The following is a 20222-nucleotide window of genomic DNA, read 5'->3' on the forward strand; positions in this document are numbered from 1 at the left end:
GATCACCTTGGTCTTCTAACACTAGACTGAACATGGAGGATCTACCTTGGTCTTCTAACACTAGACTGAACATGGAGAAGATCACCTTGGTCTTCTAACACTAGACTGAACATGGAGGATCTACCTTGGTCTTCTAACACTAGACTGAACATGGAGAAGATCACCTTGGTCTTCTAACACTAGACTGAACATGGAGGATCTACCTTGGTCTTCTAACACTAGACTGAACATGGAGGATCTACCTTGGTCTTCTAACACTAGACTGAACATGGAGAAGATCACCTTTGTCTTCTAACACTAGAGACTAGACTGAACATGGAGGATCTACCTTGGTCTTCTAACACTAGACTGAAGATGGAGGATCTACCTTGGTCTTCTAACACTAAACTGAACATGGAGAAGATCACCTTGGTCTTCTAACACTAGACTGAACATGGAGAAGATCACCTTGGTCTTCTAACACTAGACTGAACATGGAGAAGATCACCTTGGTCTTCTAACACTAGACTGAACATGGAGAAGATCACCTTGGTCTTCTAACACTAGACTGAACATGGAGAAGATCACCTTGGTCTTCTAACACTAGACTGAACATGGAGAAGATCACCTTGGTCTTCTAACACTAGACTGAACATGGAGAAGATCACCTTGGTCTTCTAACACTAGACTGAACATGGAGAAGATCACCTTGGTCTTCTAACACTAGACTGAACATGGAGAAGATCACCTTGGTCTTCTAACACTAGACTGAACATGGAGGATCTACCTTGGTCTTCTAACACTAGACTGAACATGGAGAAGATCACCTTGGTCTTCTAACACTAGACTGAACATGGAGGATCTACCTTGGTCTTCTAACACTAGACTGAACATGGAGAAGATCACCTTGGTCTTCTAACACTAGACTGAACATGGAGGATCTACCTTGGTCTTCTAACACTAGACTGAACATGGAGGATCTACCTTGGTCTTCTAACACTAGACTGAACATAGAGGATCTACCTTGGTCTTCTAACACTAGACTGAACATGGAGGATCTACCTTGGTCTTCTAACACTAGACTGAACATGGAGGATCTACCTTGGTCTTCTAACACTAGACTGAACATGGAGGATCTACCTTTGTCTTCTAACACTAGACTGAACATGGAGGATCTACCTTGGTCTTCTAACACTAGACTGAACATGGAGAAGATCACCTTGGTCTTCTAACACTAGACTGAACATGGAGAAGATCACCTTGGTCTTCTAACACTAGACTGAACATGGAGGATCTACCTTGGTCTTCTAACACTAGACTGAACATGGAGGATCTACCTTGGTCTTCTAACACTAGACTGAACATGGAGGATCTACCTTGGTCTTCTAACACTAGACTGAACAGAGAGAAGATCACCTTGGTCTTCTAACACTAGACTGAACATGGAGGATCTACCTTGGTCCTCTAACACTAGACTGAACATGGAGAAGATCACCTTGGTCTTCTAACACTACACTGAACATGGAGAAGATCACATTGGTCTTCTAACACTAGACTGAACATGGAGGATCTACCTTGGTCTTCTAACACTAGACTGAACATGGAGGATCTACCTTGGTCTTCTAACACTAGACTGAACATGGAGGATCTACCTTGGTCTTCTCGCTGTGCAGCTGCAGCTCCAGCGCGGCGCCCACGGAGCTTGGCAGCGGCGTGAAGGAGGTGGATACCGTCAGGGTGGGCGGGGCCAGGGCGGCGGGGGCGGGCAGGGCCGACGTAGACGCACCGCCACCAGGGGGCGGAAGAGGAGCGGAGGAGGAGGCGCTGCAGGACCACCAACAAGGTTATTATAGTTAATGAAAACTAACAACATAACGAAAACTATGATCAGAGGGGGGAAAACATTTTTGTTAGCTGAACTAAATAAAAACGGTCATTAAAAAAAAGGAAAAGGATAACTAACTGAAACTCTTGGGAAGGTAAAATGAAACCAAATGAGTCCGTAAATTATTGTAACATCTGCATTAATCAATTCGTAAGAAGTCTACACATGAGTATATATGTTTTTTTCTCTCCTATCCCACATCGATACAGCATGGAATTGTGGACAAAACAATCCAAGGAAAAGGACAACAAAGTATTCTTGTGTTTTGGTTTCTGAGAGGCCAAATCTTTTTATTAGTTTGGTCATAAAGGTCCACAGAATGAGAGGTCTGAGAAACGTCGCAAAAAAAAGTTATGGCCATTTGTTTATTCACTGTCCCATCGACTTCACAATACAGTGTATGATTCTGAATGCATTGCAAGCATTTGCTTGGCATGGAAAACATTCCTTGGGCTAAAAACGGCCCCACAAAACTGTGAAAAGTGACGACTCATCACTTTTCACAGTTTTGTGGGGCCGTTTTAGCCCAACTGGGTCCCCGGCTATACACTCACCTTAGTCTCGCGTGGCCAGACTGTTGCCTCCGCGATTTGGGCAAATGCTCCCGGCATACAGTCTGGCAAACCGGAATAGAAATGATGAGTCATCATGAGTGCGAGATAAAGCGGATGTAACGCAACCGTTCCCTTGGTGCAGTAGCAATAACATGTCCTACTGGAAGCGTTATGTCTCCTTTCAACATTTCTGGGGGCGTTATTTCGTCTTTTTCTGGTGTTGTTGGTGTTACTTCCATGTTGTTTTCAAACATTTTCTAAAACTATACACTCATAACAAGAATAGGCCGCTCGAATGACTTTGTCTGAGCTATTGTGTTTCTGTTATGTTTCCAATGGGACTACAGTTCAGTGCAGCAGCGGCTACTTCCGATACTCGCCGTTCGGGAGCTGCCGTTCCAGACTCTACATAGCATTCGGAGATTGTGGAATAGTTGTCTGGCTACGCGAGACTACACTCACCTTGATGAGGAGGAGGAGTTGGAGGAGGCGGAGGTGGATGTGGAGGTGGAGGCCGGCCCCTGCACGGGGGGATGATGAGGCCCAGAGGAGGAGGAGGAGAGGCGGTGCGGGTGAGGCGGAGGTGGCGGCGGGGCGGAGCTGAGCTGGGACACGCGGTGCTCCAGCTCCCTCAGGGACTGGTGCAGTTCCAGCAGCTTGTGTCCCGCCAGCTCCAAGCCCTGGGGGTGGAGGCCCTCCATGCTTACCTGGAGACAGGAGATCACAGTGAGGAGGATGATTATTATTAAAACCCATTTAGAACGGGTACACGTTATTGTGTATCATTATTTTATGCTTTAACTATTGAAAACTAGCAGATCTACAAGCTCACAGCTTGTAGACCTGCTATTTTAGAAAAAACGTGAAAATTTGAATTTTGACCCGATTCTATAAGTGTCTTTTGAACCCTTCTAAGATTTTTTGAAAACCCTACGTTTCTGTGTTAGCAATCTGGCCAGCCATCGTCAAAGAAAAGGTCCTTTTCACTTAACTGGAGCTCAGTTAATCTGTTCTTGAGAGACTACTATGTCAGTGGTTCTCAAACTTTTTCATGTGAAGGACCCCCAAAATGATATTTATTTGGCCAACGGACCCCCATCTCAAAATACTTAGTTCCAAGGACCCACCAGAAGCAAAATTTGAGTTACAAACGTTCGCTTTGAAAATACATATAGGCCTATTCAAAGATTTGCACACATTTTCATGACTTTTTCAAAAATAGCAGATCTACTGTGAGCCTGTATATCTGCTATTTTTCACTGGTTAAAGCATTCAATAATTCGAGTAGTGCAGTAGCCTCACAGCTAGAAGGTCCTTCTGGGTTCGATTCCCACTGGGGACGCTGGGGGCGTGTTCTCCCCTCCGTGTCATCAGTGCCCACACCCTAGGTGGGGTTTGCAAAAGGACCTTTCTGTGTGGAGTTTGCATGTTCTATAAAGTTGTCAAATACTGTATGTCAGTCATTCCTTTGTATATTTAGGTTATGTGTCATATCGGCTGTGTGCGACTTCAAAGCCTACAAGCCAAACAGAAATGTAATTAACCCATTTTGTGCTCCAGAAATTAACGGATTAAAATGTCCAGCGTGCCTCCCGCAGGCTGCATCCACGACCGTTGTCTTATTTACCGGAATCGCTCGTCATCAACATGCCGTTGTGTAATGGCGGATCGGTGCTTTTCAACATGTGTTATATAAGCGAGAATCTACTGCCATCCTCCCTTTGAAAGTGTTGTTTGGAGATAATGGACATTAAAGATGAGATTCCCCGTCTGCCACAATGTTATGGGATTACTATTTTGTACTCGTGGATCCGTGATGATGATGAATCGGCGAGGGCGATCGTCTCAGGACCTTCCGCGCAGCAACAGGGTAGGAGAACCGCCGTTACAGTAATAGAGTACTTTTCACGAGTATACTCGGGATCGGCACCATGTGCTACTCGAGTATTTGTCAAGAGTATTCTCGGGATCGGCGCTAATTGTGTTAATTGTCAACGACAAGAACACAATTAAATCGTCAACCGCAATTATTTGAGAGACAGTTAATCGTCATGTAAAATGTCATAATCGTGACAGCGGGACTGACTGACTTCAAACTTGCCGTGGCTATTGGCAAGGACCAGAGGGAAAAATACGCAGAGTGAGAAGTCCTCGGATCAACAGATCTCCAAAGAATAACCCCCACAAATAGAGTACCTCGATGTCATCAATTATGAATACTAGAAGAGCGTCTAGTCGGCAACCTGGCCAACTCGGGAACGATGTAAATAGGGAATGAATGCCCTTTAATGCAAACCCCATTATACCTGTTGTCATAGGACCCGTTTTGACCATCTGTTTGCCTGTGTCCATTTATGCCCATATATGGGATATCTGCATCTGTCTGTCTGTCGGCGTCCATTTTATGTCCATATATGGAGATCACTGCAGATATAGTTCTGGGTCCATTTTATGCCCATATATGCCCATATATGGAGATATCTGTCTATTTGCGTCCATTTTATGCCCATATATGGAGATCTCTGTATCTGTCTGTCTGTGTCCCTTTATGCCCGTATATGGAGATCTTTGTGATTCTGCGTCCATTTTATGCCCATATATGCCATATATGGAGATATCTGTTTATCTGCGTCCATTTTATGCCCATATATGAGATCTCTGTCGCTTTTTGTTTGTTTCTTCTTTAAGCAGAATACACAGCCTGCTTAAATCTGCATCATTCAAGTCATCCTCCCAGTCCCACGCTTTGTTGCTTGTCTTATGTTTGTCTTTGTCTCTTATTTTCTTTTTCTTTTTTGGAGAGGACCCCATGAATGCCCCACCCTTTAATGCAAACCCCAATATACCTGTTGTCATAGGACCCGTCTTGACCATCTGTTTGCCTTTGTCCCCTTATGCCCATATATGGAGATCTCTGCACACACAGTACCCGTTGCGGAAAACTCTGATGTCAGACATCAGCTCCGCATACGGGCATTCATTTTATGCCCATATCTGGAGAACGCGCGTACCGGTGGGAAGAACGGTTCTCGAGATACGCAGATTACATACATACTTACACATTCACAGAGATTTTTTGTTGACTCATGTGGCGTACGTGATGTCAGAGCCTTTTATGAAGTGATGTCACAATGAGTCAGCGCTTGCGCCGATTTCCTCCGGAACAGCCTGATGTCAACAATCAGCCCCGCATAAGGAGATTCCTAACGTTTTGCGCCGCTTCGGGAAAACCGCGCGTCGGGTAGGGTCGAGGCCCGGCACTGCACTCCGCGCCGCGACGGGGAACGCGCGTGCCGAATCTGAAGCCGGTGGGACGAACGGTTCTCGAGATACGCGGATCACATACAGACACGCAGACAGAGATTTGTCGCATTTATAGATAGATAGATATATATATGCACCATATAAATGCACCATTTACCATTTACCATTTATGATGTCAAAATACTGACACATTACTGGCCTAGACTCCATATTTGGGCATATGCCAGATACAGAACTTCATGTATGGGCATAAAGGGGACACAGCAGACATACAGAAATCTCCATATATGGGTATAAAGGGCACAAGGACTGACAGCTACAGAGATCTCAAATATTATGGGCATATACCGATGACATCAAGGAGCTCCATGTATGGGCATAAAAGGGATAAGGACTGACAGATACAGAGATCTCCATATATGGGCATATCAGTCTACCGGCCAACACATGGCTCCGTCCTAGTATATCATCAACATAATATGAGCCACTAAAGGCTTTATCACAGTCTGAGGTGAAGAGCTATCACCTCAACTTTTAGGTGATAAGCTATCACCTAAAAATGTGATAGGCCATCATAGTCATGGACTCATGGTGAAGTCCTATCACCGCGCCTCTGTGCCTCTAAAACCAGGGGGCACACCGATTGGTCAAGATCGACCAATCTTCGTCCAGGGCACTACTAGCGATATAGAGAATATAGGGAATAGAATGGAATCCTATGGAGAACATGTTGCCTCTGGTGCCAGAACAGCGCAACTAGCAGCCAATCATAGGAACTTTCAGTTCTGTGTTAGCTTCATTTTAAATCCTGACACATGCCCCCCTGGCAGAGATGAATGAATGAATGAATGAATGAATGAATTAATGAATGAACGGACAGACGGACGGACGGACGAACACCTGGCAGTCGATGTGTGAAGTGAATAAATTAAAGTTAAGGATTAGTCTAACCTGTGTGATTGACAGGAGAGATGATCAGAGGAGCATAGTTTTTTTTACGACCATCATTAAAACATGGACTGAAGTATGGATAGAGCCTCTCAGTGAAGGTGCAGCCAGTGAAAGAGTAGAGGTGAACTCTGGCCTCCACATCATAAAAGGAGACCAGACCCTCCTCATAATCCACAAACACTCCCAAAGTCTGCACCTTCTTTCTTACAGGGAGGCCACTATGGTAAAATAGGTGGATGCTGTGATAAAACAGTGGTTGCTGTGGTCTAACAGTGGGTTGCTAGGGTAAACGACCTGTTGACGTGACATCAGATTACATAATGTAGTAATCATAGAGTTATAATAAGAATAGAGAGGACACCAGATATCCCCGCCCATCCGCTTGCATTGAGTTGCTCACCCAGCGCATGAGGCGTTTTCACCCCTCCTTCCGCGTAGTAAAACCGTGTCCGTGACGTAGTGGGGCCACTGTGACGCATTTTTCGTCATAGTTTGTGTTCATGGACGCGCTGGGGCTCAAATTCATGAACGAGCTCTTCCGGTATGAACGCGCGTCAATACAAAGAAGCCTATGCGCGTTCATGTGGTTAGTGGCCCCAACTGCAGTACCTCAAAACGGCCACCATGTCCATTTGGTTTCAGGGCGCCCCCAGGGTTCTGGGGGCTTGGTAGTAATATGTACGTTTGTTGACATTAGGTTGCCATGGTTACGCCGTTTACTGACTGAGTGCCGGTTGTTATTGCTGCTTAGTCAGAATACTGTACATGGAGACGATGTCTGATATTGTGTGCACCATATTTGGTCATGACTGATCTGGAACTCCATTTATGGAGGGGAGGGGTGACTCACGGTGACATCACTGGGACGAGGACAGACAGAGTATATAAAGAATGGCGCTCTCAGTGAGAATCCATATTCTAGAAATGGCGTCTGCAAGCAGTCTCCTGTCTGAAGAGCAGTTCCTGTGTTCTATCTGACTGATCCAATCACCACTCTATGTGGACACAACTACTGCAACACCTGCATCATGCAGTCAGACCTCGTGAACAACACGGAAAACACGTGTCACAAACATGACAGACCTCTGGAGCTGTTCTGTAAGACTGACAACATGTGTGTGTGTCAGTTCTGCGCTGAGTCAGACCACAAGTCACATCAGATTGTATCTCTGGAAGAGGCTTGTGAGGGAAAGAAGGCTGAAGTTCAGCAGATGATCCAGGAGAGACAAGTGAAGATTCAGGAGGTCCAACACTCAGTAGAGCGCCGTAAGAACGATGCAGACAGAAAGATAGCATCTCTGACCAGCTGTATTGAGAAGCAGAAAACAATAGAGAAACAGGCTGGTCTCTTCATCAAAGAGCTACAAAAGGAAATCACTGAGTTAGAGAAGAGAAGCTCTGAGCTGAAGCAGCTCTCACACGCTGAAGACCACCTCCACCTCCTCCAGAACATCACATCCATCAACACCCCTCCACCCACCAAGGGCTGCACAAAGGTCAATGTCCCTCCGTCCTCAAAATCGGGGTCTGTGAGGACGGCTGTGGCTCATCTGTGGCTCAACCGGATAGGACAACTAACGAAAAGGAGATTAAGAAGACGTGGGTGCAAAGCTGAGCTGAGGAGGATCCTCTGCAAAGCTGAGCTGAGGAGGATCCAGCAATATGCAGTGGCCGTAACTCTGGACCCTGATACAGCAAATCGCTGGCTCATCCTGTCTGAGGATGGAAAACAAGTGAGTAGTGGAAACATAAGGAGGAATCTCCCAGAGAACAAAGAGAGATTCTCTCAATGTCTCGGCGTCTTAGGAAAACAAAGCTTCTCCTCAGGAAGGTTTTACTATGAGGTTCAGGTTAGAGGGAAGACTGCCTGGGATGTTGGAGTTACCAGGGAGTCCATCAACAGGAAGGGAACGATCGAACAGACCCCCAACAATGGTTACTGGACTATATGGTTGAGGAATGGAGACAGGTACAAGGCTGGCACTGATGTCCTCCCTGTAAGACAGATGGTCCAAACAATGAGAGTGTTTGTGGATTATGAGGAGGGTCTGGTTTCCTTTTATGATGTGCAGGCCAGAGTCCATCTCTACTCTTTCACTGGCTGCACCTTCACTGAAAAACTCTATCCATACTTCAGTCCACAGGTTAATGATGGTGGTAAAAACTCTGCTCCTCTGATCATCTCTCCTGTCAATCACACAGATGAGACTAAAGCTAATCCTCAACTTTGATTTGTTCTCTTAGCACATCGACTGCTATTAATTTATTCATTCATTCATTCATCTGCTTCTGCCAGGCTTTTTCAGTGTTCACTGAGCATGCGGAAGTTCTTTTATATATGGAAGGCAGAATGTTAGAAGTTAATTCATTCACACTCCCACAGAGCAGTATGTCACCTCATGTGCATTCTCATTGACTATACAAGCTAATTCTCATACGCCCACAATACATCTCAAGCAGTGTATTTAAGCAGCTCCCTGTTCTACAGTATGTTCATTCTAGGTAAGGGTTAAAAAAAATCCCTCCGCCTCCCCATCCTCCTCCCTGCAAAATGTAGTTACTCATGTTAATTGTTTACAGATTGTTCTGTGTTCTATGGATTATGATAATGTGATATATTAAATCATGCAACTGAAGGTTCAATGTTATGTGCATGTAATCTGTCTCTATATCGTGCTTTGCTCTGGGGGGTTTGTGATATCAGATTATGACTCATGTCCGAGTGTATTAGCACAGCAGAGCTACACCGCCAAACTAAATGCAATATCATTGCATAAATGGTTTGGTCAATCTAAGCATTCTGAGCTGAAATATATAAAAGAACAACGTTATTTTCACCTGCAACTACGCACCACGTGGCCAGGATAGAAACAAAAACCACATGGCCAGGATCAAAGGCACGTGCACACATAGACACCAAAGGGGGCTTGAGCCCCTGCCCTTTTATCTGCCTGTAAAAAAAGGTTCCCTCTCCAGACCATGAATGCAGTTTTCACTATGGTGAAAGAAACCATATATTGGCAATTGGGCATAAAAGGGACAGATACAGAGATCTCCATGTATGGGCATATCCGAATACCCATATTTATTATGGGCATATACTGATGACATCAAGGAACTCCATGTATGGGCATAAAAGGGATAAGGACTGACAGGTACATAATCTCCATATATGGGCATATCAGCCTACCAGCGACCACATGGCTCCGTCCTAGTATAACATCATCATCATCATCATCATCATACTATAAGCCAGTGTTGTACTACTCGAGTCAATGACTCGTCAGGTTTTGAGTCCAAATTTTCACTAACTCGGACCTGTCTCGGCCTCGCCCATGATTTTACTCCGTCTTGACTCGGTCTCGGACGAAGGGACTCAGGACTCTTACCCCACCAAGTCCACTTCAGTCAAGAGTCACTACAATGCAATGAAATAATTGTATTATAGCCGTATTATGAGGAGCCTATTCACATTAACATTATAAGAAAGTTGTCTGGCGCTTTTCACTGATGAATAACTAGATGATGTGTGTAAATGGTTTAGTAAAGAAACCTGGAAAATGGAAAATGTGTCAAAAAGTGCAAATCATTTGTGGGTCCCCAAATTATTTTGAGGGGTCCCCAGATGTTTAACTTAGTGTGCAAACAACAGTAAACGAACCAACATAAAGTTTAAGTGTATAGAGGGTATCTGCACCTTTATAAGGTGACAATTTAAGGACTCTTAAGACCCTTTTAACACTTATGTTGCAATGATTTTTTCTCTTCAATGTCTCGCGTTGCCATGGTTACCATAGACTTCCATGTAATTGTGCAATTGTGTAAAAAGTGCACGCCCATGCCTAGATGATGCACCACATGTGTAGATGCTGTTCACAGCTTTCAAACAAAAAAATCCGCTTGGAAATCCGTTTAGGCATTCATGATTTATCAGCCATTATGTTTTCTTCAGATGTAAACAAACATGGCTGCCATGTTTGAAAGAATGAGTTGGTATGGGGGTTAAACATGCAATTTCGCGATCGCGATCATGCCTAATACATTTCTGGAGGTCAAAAAAAAAAATTGAAAAAAGAAATTGATTTTTTTTTTTTTTTTTTTTTCAAAAACGGCCCAAACTCGGGAAACTCGGGGTTGGCACAGCGGTAGTACCAATACAAACTCGGGAAACTCGGGGTTGGCACCATATGTGTTAATACCTGTAAAATGAAAAATTCAACATTGGCCAAATTGTCAAATATTTGAGGCAGAAATTGTGAAAATAGCCGATCTACATGCTCACAACGCCTCGCAACGCATGATTACATTATCATTATTACGTTTGTGCCGAGTTCAAAGTTACACTCAAAGCTACTTTAGATGCAACTTGATTCATTATTGTCATTATACTATCAGAACCGTCACATCTTGACCGTATCTGTACGTACGTACGTATGGGTAACTCTTGTCTTTTCTGTTGATTGACTCTCACACTCTGACATCACTGTGATGTCAGGGGACCCAAATCCCTATTATTGCCATATATGGAGATCCCTGTGATGCCAAGGGAACGAATTATGGAGATAGGAAATCCCTTTTATGCCCATATATGGAGATCCCAGACTGTGACTCTGTCCCTTTTATGCCCATACTGTATATTATATCCCTAATGTCAAATATGGAGAATTGGAGATCCCTGTGATGCCAGAGGAACAAATCCCTTTTATGCCCATATATGGAGATATGGAGATCCCTGGGATGCCAGGGGAACCAAATCCCCTTTATGCCGTGTCCACTATGTAACAAAACCTTCAATATTAGACCAGAATTCTCTGTTAATAAAGTTCTTGCAGAGATGGCTGATCAGTTCAGGAAGTCAAAGCAGCTGAGACAAACTTCCAGCACAAACCAGGCACCTGCTGAACCAGATAAAGTCTCCTGTGACGTCTGTACTGAGACCAAACTCAAAGCCCTGAAGTCCTGCCTGGTGGGTCTGACCTCCTACTGTGAGACTCACCTGGAGCCTCATCACAGAGTCTCTGGGTTGAAACGACACAAACTAATCAACCCTGTAAAGAACCTGGAAGACTTTATGTGTCAGAAACATGACAGACCTCTGGAGCTGTTCTGTAAGACTGACAACATGTGTGTTTCACAAGTCACATCAGATTGTATCTCTGGAAGAGGCTTGTGAAGGAAAGAAGGCTGAAGTTCAGCAGATGATCCAGGAGAGACGAGTGAAGATTCAGGAGGTCCAACACCTCCGTCACCTCCAGAACCTCCAGAGTCCATCAACAGGAAGGGAGAAATCAAACTGAACCCCAACAATGGTTACTGGTCTATAATGTTGAGGAATGGAAATGATGCCAGAGTTCATCTCTACTCTTTCACTGGCTGCACCTTCACTGAGAGACTCTATCCATACTTCAATCCTGGTTTTAATGAGGATGGTAAATATTCTGCTCCCCTGATCATCTCTCCAGTCAATCACACAGATTAGACTAACTTTGATTTGTTTACTTAAATTACCGGGGGGGAAAAAAACATGCAGATCTGCCCGAAAACGGCGATATAACAATACATTGTCTCTGCGCTGACCTTCATGCCCATGATGTAGTGCAGAAGCAGGTTGAGGTGTTCGTATGCACAGGCACGCTCGTGCTCGTGGATCTTCTCCTTCTCCACCTGGGGGCGACAAACACAAAGGGAGCAGAGCGAATGAGACGTCTAGACTAGAGGAAGAGCTCAGTCTGGAACCGGCATAAAAATTAAAATTAAAATAAAAATTCTAATAAAAGTTCTAATACAAAATCTAATTTAAAATAAAAATAAGCATATTTTACATATAAAAAAGCAGATATAATGTGTACGGGAATACCACGCACACCAAGTCCTTGGGGTGGTGCGGCACCGAGTGCCGCGCTGTGAGCTTGTAGATCTGCTATTTTTGAAAAATACTTACAGACATATCACACCCCACAACATGGAACCGGCATGGAGTTCTGAACTTGCTGCAGAACTTAATATGGTCCACATACTGCAGAAGAATGCACAGTACAAAAGTTAATAATCCATAATAATGAAACATTACTTAATACACATTTCTTGCTTTAAAAAGTCTCCTAAACAGGTTTATTGAGGGGCCTACATGCTTCCATTTGAAGTTAGTACTTTGCTTGGACAGGGTGGGGTTTGTTCTACAAAATGATGTCAATCATTGGGATGCGCCTACGCCCTACATATGAGCATGAAAAGAACAAGAGCAGACAGATGAGGAGATCTCAATGAAGACGACCATATATGGGCACAAGAGAGACACAGAAAGACAGCGGGTATAACACAATAATAATAATATTGACGACATCAGGGATCTCCATATATGGGCATAAAAGGGACAAGGACAGAATGAATTTGCAAGTGCGGTTGCCGTAACGTGAGTTCCCCATTCAAGTCAACCTTCTTCTTTGGGTGAAACATTGTCCTTGATGGGGAACATTAATGTAAAATGAATGTCCATATATGGAGCGTGGCATGAGGCATGATTGACCGACTCACTGACATGAGGCGGAGTTGCAAGAATATCTGTTGTAGCTGATCTACAAGTTCACAGCACATCATTTGACCTCATCTGCTAGTTTAATTGCGACTGAAGGTCGCGGTTTACTATGAGAAACGGCACATCATGTCCGTGTCCGACTGTCCGTGTACACCTTTTTACGGTCTATGGGTTTGCCGCTCTGACATCACTGTGATGTCAGGGGAACCAAATCCCCTTTATGCCCATATATGGAGATCCTTGTAATGCCAGGGGAACCAAATCCCTTTTATGCCCATATAAGGAGATCCCTGATGTCATCAATATTAAGCCCATATCTGTGAATATCTATGGGTACCAGGGGTCTCCATATATGGGTAACTGGTCCGATATACATCACTGGCCAGATGGCCAAGACATGGCAGACCTCGCCCTTTAGGGCAAGGTCGCTTTTCGCCCTTAGGCGTCTTACTGGTTTATTTTTTTTGTCATCACGGTTAATACGTTTACGTTCAGTCAGATGTAGTGACATCATTGAGTATTATACGTGATGACATCATCATTATGCAACAACATACTAATCGTCGTCATCACAACCATGGCTTTTAAAATCAATCATCAAATAAACGATATGTCATTTAGCTACTTTTGCCAACGGATCCAGGTGCTTTTTGGGACTCCATTAAGTATTTATCAACAGTGCTGAACACACTGTCTGCTGTGCAGAGCAGGTACTCATTTTTTCAACAGTTATCAGCTTCCTTGACTGACAGACCCAGCTCATCTGCTTTTTGGATTTGTAAACTTTGTGTGACGCTTGTGTGACTGAACCAATATAAACGCCAACTCACACATTAAGACTTGTACAATATTGTACAAAAAGAACTTGACTACAGTGTGAGAAATGTTCTACTGGACGGTGCATCTGAATGGGGTGGCAAAAGCACACAGTTCTGCTGCTGTTGTAGTGGAGAACAAGGTGTACTGCTTTGGAAGATTGCGGTACAGCAACAGCAAACAGATTGAAGTGCGAGTTTTCAACACAGTGTCTTCACGCTGGATGACTCTGCCCCCTGTGACCAATGACAGAGGAGAACGTCCCGTTGAGGTTCCTTCCACGCGCTGGGACCACACAGCTGTGCTTATAGAATCTATCATCTACATCTGGGGAGGGAGGCCTTTCTGCAACCTGCTTTATGCCTTTGATGTTGACGCCCACAGGTGGTTGGAGCCCAAGATTTCTGGAACCGTTCCAGAGGCGAGGCAGAACCACTCAGCCTGTGTCCTGGAGAAGGTCATGTATATCCATGGTGGAATCACCCAGGTGTTTACATACACCAATGACATCTACAAGTTGGACACCACCATAATGTTCTGGTCTTTAATTAACACCAGAAGAACTCCACCACCTGTTTTATATGGTCACTCTGCCACCGTCATCGGAACAAAGATGTTTGTATTTGGGGGCTATGGGGGCGGCTACAACAACACCATCAGAGTGTTTGACACAGAGACCAACAGCTGGCTGAGCACTCCTTCTGCACAGCTTCTTCCAGAAGAACGCAAGTATCATTCAGCCTTTGCCTACAATGGAGAGCTGTACATATTTGGTGGCAGCAAATGGAACCAGTTCTTCAATGATCTGTGGAAATTCATTCCAGAGACCCTCTCCTGGAAGAAGGTTGAGCCCAAGGGGAAAGGGCCACGTTCAGGGATGTACCAGATGTGCTGCTGCATGGTGGGATATCGTATCGTCCTCTTTGGAGGAACCAACACACCTGATGAGCTGTATATCATGGACCTAAGTCCTAGTCTGAAGACGTTGTGCAAGCTAGCAGTTATGCATAACGGTCTGGAGCAGTCAGAACTCCCACATGACGTCAGGTGGGAACTGGCAGCCATGAGCTACCAGCAGCAACAGCGATAGAAAAATAAACTCAACACAACCAATAATACATTAAAAAATCAAACCTCGGTTCAAAGTGAAGCGGTGAACTTTTATTCTATGTGTTCTAGAGCTATGAACTCTGTGATCTGTACATTCTTTATATTCTGAATGACTTAATGATTTTATCTGGAGGGCCGAATTGTCATGTGAAGCTTGACCAATCCTCAAAGTATCCAATCATCAGACCGGGACGGACACTACACACATACGTACGTACGTACGTACGGACGGACGGACGGACGGACGGACGGACAGGACAGGACAGATAAAACCTGTTCATTCTGGACTGATATGACCATATATGGACATGGGACACACATTTTGTTTTTGAAAAACCCTATTCATTCTGGACTGATATTCTGGACGTACGGGACAGATAAAACCTGTTCATTCTGGACTGGGATGACCATATATGGACATGAAACACACATTTTGTTTTTGAAAAAACCTGTTAATTCTGGACTGAAATGACCATATGGGCGTGGGACACACAAAGCCACTCATTGGAAGCGGCTTTCACCGCTTCAAAAATCACACCCAATGTGAAGTGAGCGGTGGTCGTGCTTGCATAACATCTTCAGACTAGGATTTGAGTCTAGGATGTACAGGGTATGCTACACACACACGTTTTGCTATGGCAAAACGCTGAGAAAAAAGGCTACAGACACACTACATATGACATCACTAGACAAACATGATGCTACGTACACACATTTAACTATAGCAAAACGCTGAGGAAAAAGGCTACGGACATACAACATATGACATCACTAGACAAACATTATGCTACTCACACACATTTTACAATAGCAAAACGCTGAGGAAAAAGGCTACGGACACACGCACAGCCACCGCTCAAAAAAAATATTATACACGAATAAATTAAATTAAATAGTCATGCAATGGGAAAACACATGGTCAATCGGGTGATGACATCATCATCACCATAAAAGCCAATAAGGGACCAGCATTCTTGGTGACGTCACCATCACTAAGTGTGCCCTGATATAAATGTAAAGGGTGATGTCATAATATTGAGGCATACAGATAAGGGCCATGAGAGAGGCCGTCTATGCCCGTAGCATAGCATATGCCAGATGGGCATAGATGGGCATAAACGGGCATATGTCTGATATGCTTGATGATTGGTGGATTGATGAGCTTCACATGACACTCTGACCAGACTATAAGTGGGCAAACTTCCATGATTGGTCAGGTTTCACTTACTATAACACCTCTAGTAATTTGGACACTGCTCCAACAGATTCTGCCCTGAAATCATGCAAATCGGTACACAGTATGTCTAGAGTCATGTCATCAACATGGATCTGTCCCATTTAGTGACACCATCAGGCCAATTTTTACATGCGACCTGACGGTCACTTATCTCCCGATTAGGGAGTCTTACTGGTATTGATGAAATCAGGGATCTCCATATATGGGCATAAAAGGGATTCTGTTAGTTATCTTCTTGGAACGTCCATATATGGGCATTGCCAAATATGGGTCAACAATGTGATGCCACAACAATGTGATGTCACAGCATGTAGGTATAGATATTGAGGCGTACGGACAGTTTGTGCCGGTTTTCATAGTTAACTGTGACTTACGATCACAACAAGGAACTGAACTAGTGTCGACTGACACTTCTGAAACAGCTCTCTAGTGACCATGCATAAGCGCAAACTGTGGGGCAAGAAATAGCAAAAACCTCTGTACACCAATACAGTATATCCATGGTATTAAAATCACTGGCTGTGAACACCAATGCTTCAGTCACTCCAGGTGGCAGCATGCTGACGGCCTGGAGAGCTGTGTTTCATTTGATCAGATTACTGAGGGTCTGGTGCTCAGAACACAGAACGCTATTTTTTTTAAGCGGTGAAAGCCGCTTCCAAGGAGTGGCTTTGCGTGTCCTGTTCATGTCCATATATGGTCTTTCAGTCCAGAATGAACAGGTTGTATCTGTCCCGTACATGTGTGTCCCATGTGTGTCCCGTTCATGTCCATATGGATATATATCATTCCAGTCCAGAATGAACAGGTTTTATCTGTCCCGTACATCCAGAATATGTGTGTAACGTCCGTCCGGGTCTGATGATTGGATGATTAAAAATGTCCAATGAGACCATACTTTGAGGATTGGTCAAGCTTCACATGACAATTCGGCCCTCCAGATAAAATAATTCATTCATTCAGAATTGGAAGAATGTATAGATCACAGAGTTCATAGCTCTAGAACACATAGTATAAAAGTTCACCGCTTCACTTCGAACCAAGGTTTGATTTTTAAGGTTAGGGTTGATAACTGTCCCATGAAATATGGAATCGTCCCTTTTCATTGGGAAACCAAAAGACGTGTCCTTTATTCAATCAGCTCACTTAAGGCTTAATTGAACTGATGATTGACAACTGACAATTAACTTATTCCATATTATTGGGAATGGATGAATGGATGAACACTAACCAGGGACTGCCCATAAGTCAGAAATCTCATTGGTCCGACATCTCATTAGTCCGAATTTAGTTAGGCTTAGGTTTTAGGCTTAGGTTTAGGCATAGTTTTACTGAGGTTAGGGTTAGTTTTAGGCATAGTAATTTTTCACCACGTTAACATCACCAGATTCTGACTAATGGAATGTAGGAACAATGAGATTTCGGACCAATGCCATGGCACCCACTAACCAGCCTCAAGGTAATGAATGAATGAATGAATGAATGAATGAATGAATGAATGAACAAACAAACAAACGCACACACAAATGAACGAATGAATGAATAAATGAATGACACACATCTTACAAGTTCAAACATCTCACTAGGCTATACATAATACAGGTTGTTATGTTTGGTCTACAGCAAATCTCCAATAATAAAGTTGAAGCAGTAGTGTATTTACACTACTGTATTCAACTTTATCACACTAGATCAGGGGTTCCCAAACTTTTTTGTCTCAGGGCATCCCATAAATATAATTTTTTTAATCCGAGGCACCCCTACATTATAATTTTCACTCCCAGCACCTTATATTTATAGCATATTGTCATTGTCGGGTGGAAACCTTGTATGTCCAAAACCGTTCGTTTTGTATTTATCATCTAAAAAATGTACTAAACTGGTGAAAACAGCAGATCTACAAGCACACAACGCCTCGCGATACGAGGCGTTGTGTGCTTGTAGATCGGCTGTTTTCACTAGTTTTGTGCGACGGTCTTGTATGATGAAGCAGGGCTTTGCTTTGCCAAAAGACGTACACATTTGAAACTTGGAAATACAAGTTTTCTGCCCGACAGTGTAAATATTTTAATGATTATGTTGCGAGGAAAACGTTGAGATTTTGGTTAGAACTGACTGAAAATAACTTTGTACTTCAAGTTTAAAATGATACTAAACATTTTTGCAAGTGTCCAAATAAGTTCCAAATATTATCTAATTATCTCACGGCACCCCTGGACTGCCATCACGGCACCCCAGGGTGCCCCGTCACCCACTTTGAAAACCCTGCACTAGATACAGTAGATGTGCTATTTACACTAGTTTAAGTCCCAGAAAAGCATCTGATTTCTCTTTTGGGTCTTGAGATAAAGGGCATTATTTTCATCCATTCCTTATCCTTAAACGTCTTTGCCATCTTTTAATATTTTGAATGTTTAAATAGTTCAAATAGCTGATCTACAAGCTCACAACGTGTTGATTTAGATTGGCTATTTGAAGTATTTTAAAATGCTTTTTAATTTAAAAAAATATATATCAAGCATCTATACTGGAGCAATTGGTGGCAAACCTAAACCAGAATGTTTAGCTACATATTCTCACAAACACCTCTCACAAACATAGCCACCACGTCGAACAAACGTGAAAATTTACAACTGTCCACATTTTAAACATGCCACTCTTTGAACCGCATTTATTTCAATTTAACAACATCTCGCCTCACGCAGAGCAGCCAGTCCTGACATAGTATTCTGAACATTCTGGCCAGTGCTGAAACGTCAAAATGATCATCAGGGTATCAAGTTACAGAGGGGGGGAGGGAGGGGGGAGAGGAGCTGAGCAGAGTAGAGTATCGAATTACAACAGAGGGGGTGTGTGTGTGTGTGTGTGTGTGTGTGTGTGCGTGCGTGCGTGCGTGTGCGCAAGCGTTTTTTTTCCCCAATTTTTTTTTTTTTTCATTTTTTTTTTCAAAAAAATGTTTTTTTTCAAAAAAATGTTTTTTTTTTTTTTTTTCAAAAAACTGTTTACTGTTTTTTTCTCAAAAAACTTTTTTTGCTCAAAAAATGTTTTTTTCTCAAAAAAAAACTTTTCTCAAAAAAAGAATTACCCATATTTGGCCATTACACACACCACACTGCCGCAACATGGCGGTGAAGGCCGCACAGCGGCCTGAACTCTAGACTTTTGCGGCCCGAAGGGCCGCAAACTTCTAGTATATATATAAGTTTAGAGATAAGGGACGGAAATATAGCTCAAATCTAGCTCAACAGTTTTGGGAACCACTGCGTTAGATTATTTTGAAGCATGTAGGCCCCTTTAGAATGACATAATTTTCATATTTTAATCTATTAGTCCAAGTTTTCAATAAAAATACTTTTTTTATATTTATTGCCGGTGAAAATGTACCTTCTCTCGTGGTATTTTCTTCTTGGCACAGCCCTCGCAGATCATTGGATACTTGGGACAGATCTCATCGTGTGCCTAGAAACAGAACAAGTCATTTTATTCAAACAAGCAATATTTCAGTTGTTTATGGATGGACAGACAGACAGTTTGTGTCACATCAACATTTCTACCAGGCTGATAAGCAGATATAAGCAGATATAAGCAGATATACATGTGCACTCGGTGCCGCGCTGTGAGCTTGTATATCTGCTATTTTTCAATAGTTAAAGCAGTCAATAATCCTAGGCCTAAATGGGTTAACCCAATAAGACCTGAGACTGATTCTAAAAAATTATTATAAATCCGGTTCACTGAAAAACTGTCAGTGGATCTCAAACTTGTTCATGCTCCCCAAAATGATACGTAGGCTCTATATGGCCACAGACCCCCATTTCAAAATATGTTGTTCCAGGGGCCCCCAGAAGCATAGATTTGAGTCCAAAACGTTTGCAAAGATTTGCACAAATG

At 43.3% G+C, this 20222-nt stretch overlaps 1 protein-coding gene across 1 annotated transcript in view; it reads right to left on the minus strand.

Moving 5' to 3' along the window:
* The window catches only part of LOC308299895 (TNF receptor-associated factor 2-like), a gene marked incomplete at both ends in the record, with an annotated part of 36635 nt that overhangs the window by 10131 nt on the left and 6282 nt on the right, over positions 1 to 20222 (minus strand). Inside the window, 5 exons of the mRNA XM_080743676.1 lie at positions 1632 to 1803; positions 2881 to 3125; positions 12211 to 12297; positions 12575 to 12649; positions 19716 to 19790. Of these exons, the coding sequence (XP_080599802.1) occupies positions 1632 to 1803; positions 2881 to 3125; positions 12211 to 12297; positions 12575 to 12649; positions 19716 to 19790 (654 nt within the window). The remainder of the gene's footprint in view (positions 1 to 1631; positions 1804 to 2880; positions 3126 to 12210; positions 12298 to 12574; positions 12650 to 19715; positions 19791 to 20222) is intronic.

The sequence above is a fragment of the Nannobrachium achirus genome, assembly GCF_963921795.1.
Source record: "Nannobrachium achirus genome assembly, chromosome: 15".
Lineage (NCBI taxonomy): Eukaryota > Metazoa > Chordata > Actinopteri > Myctophiformes > Myctophidae > Nannobrachium > Nannobrachium achirus.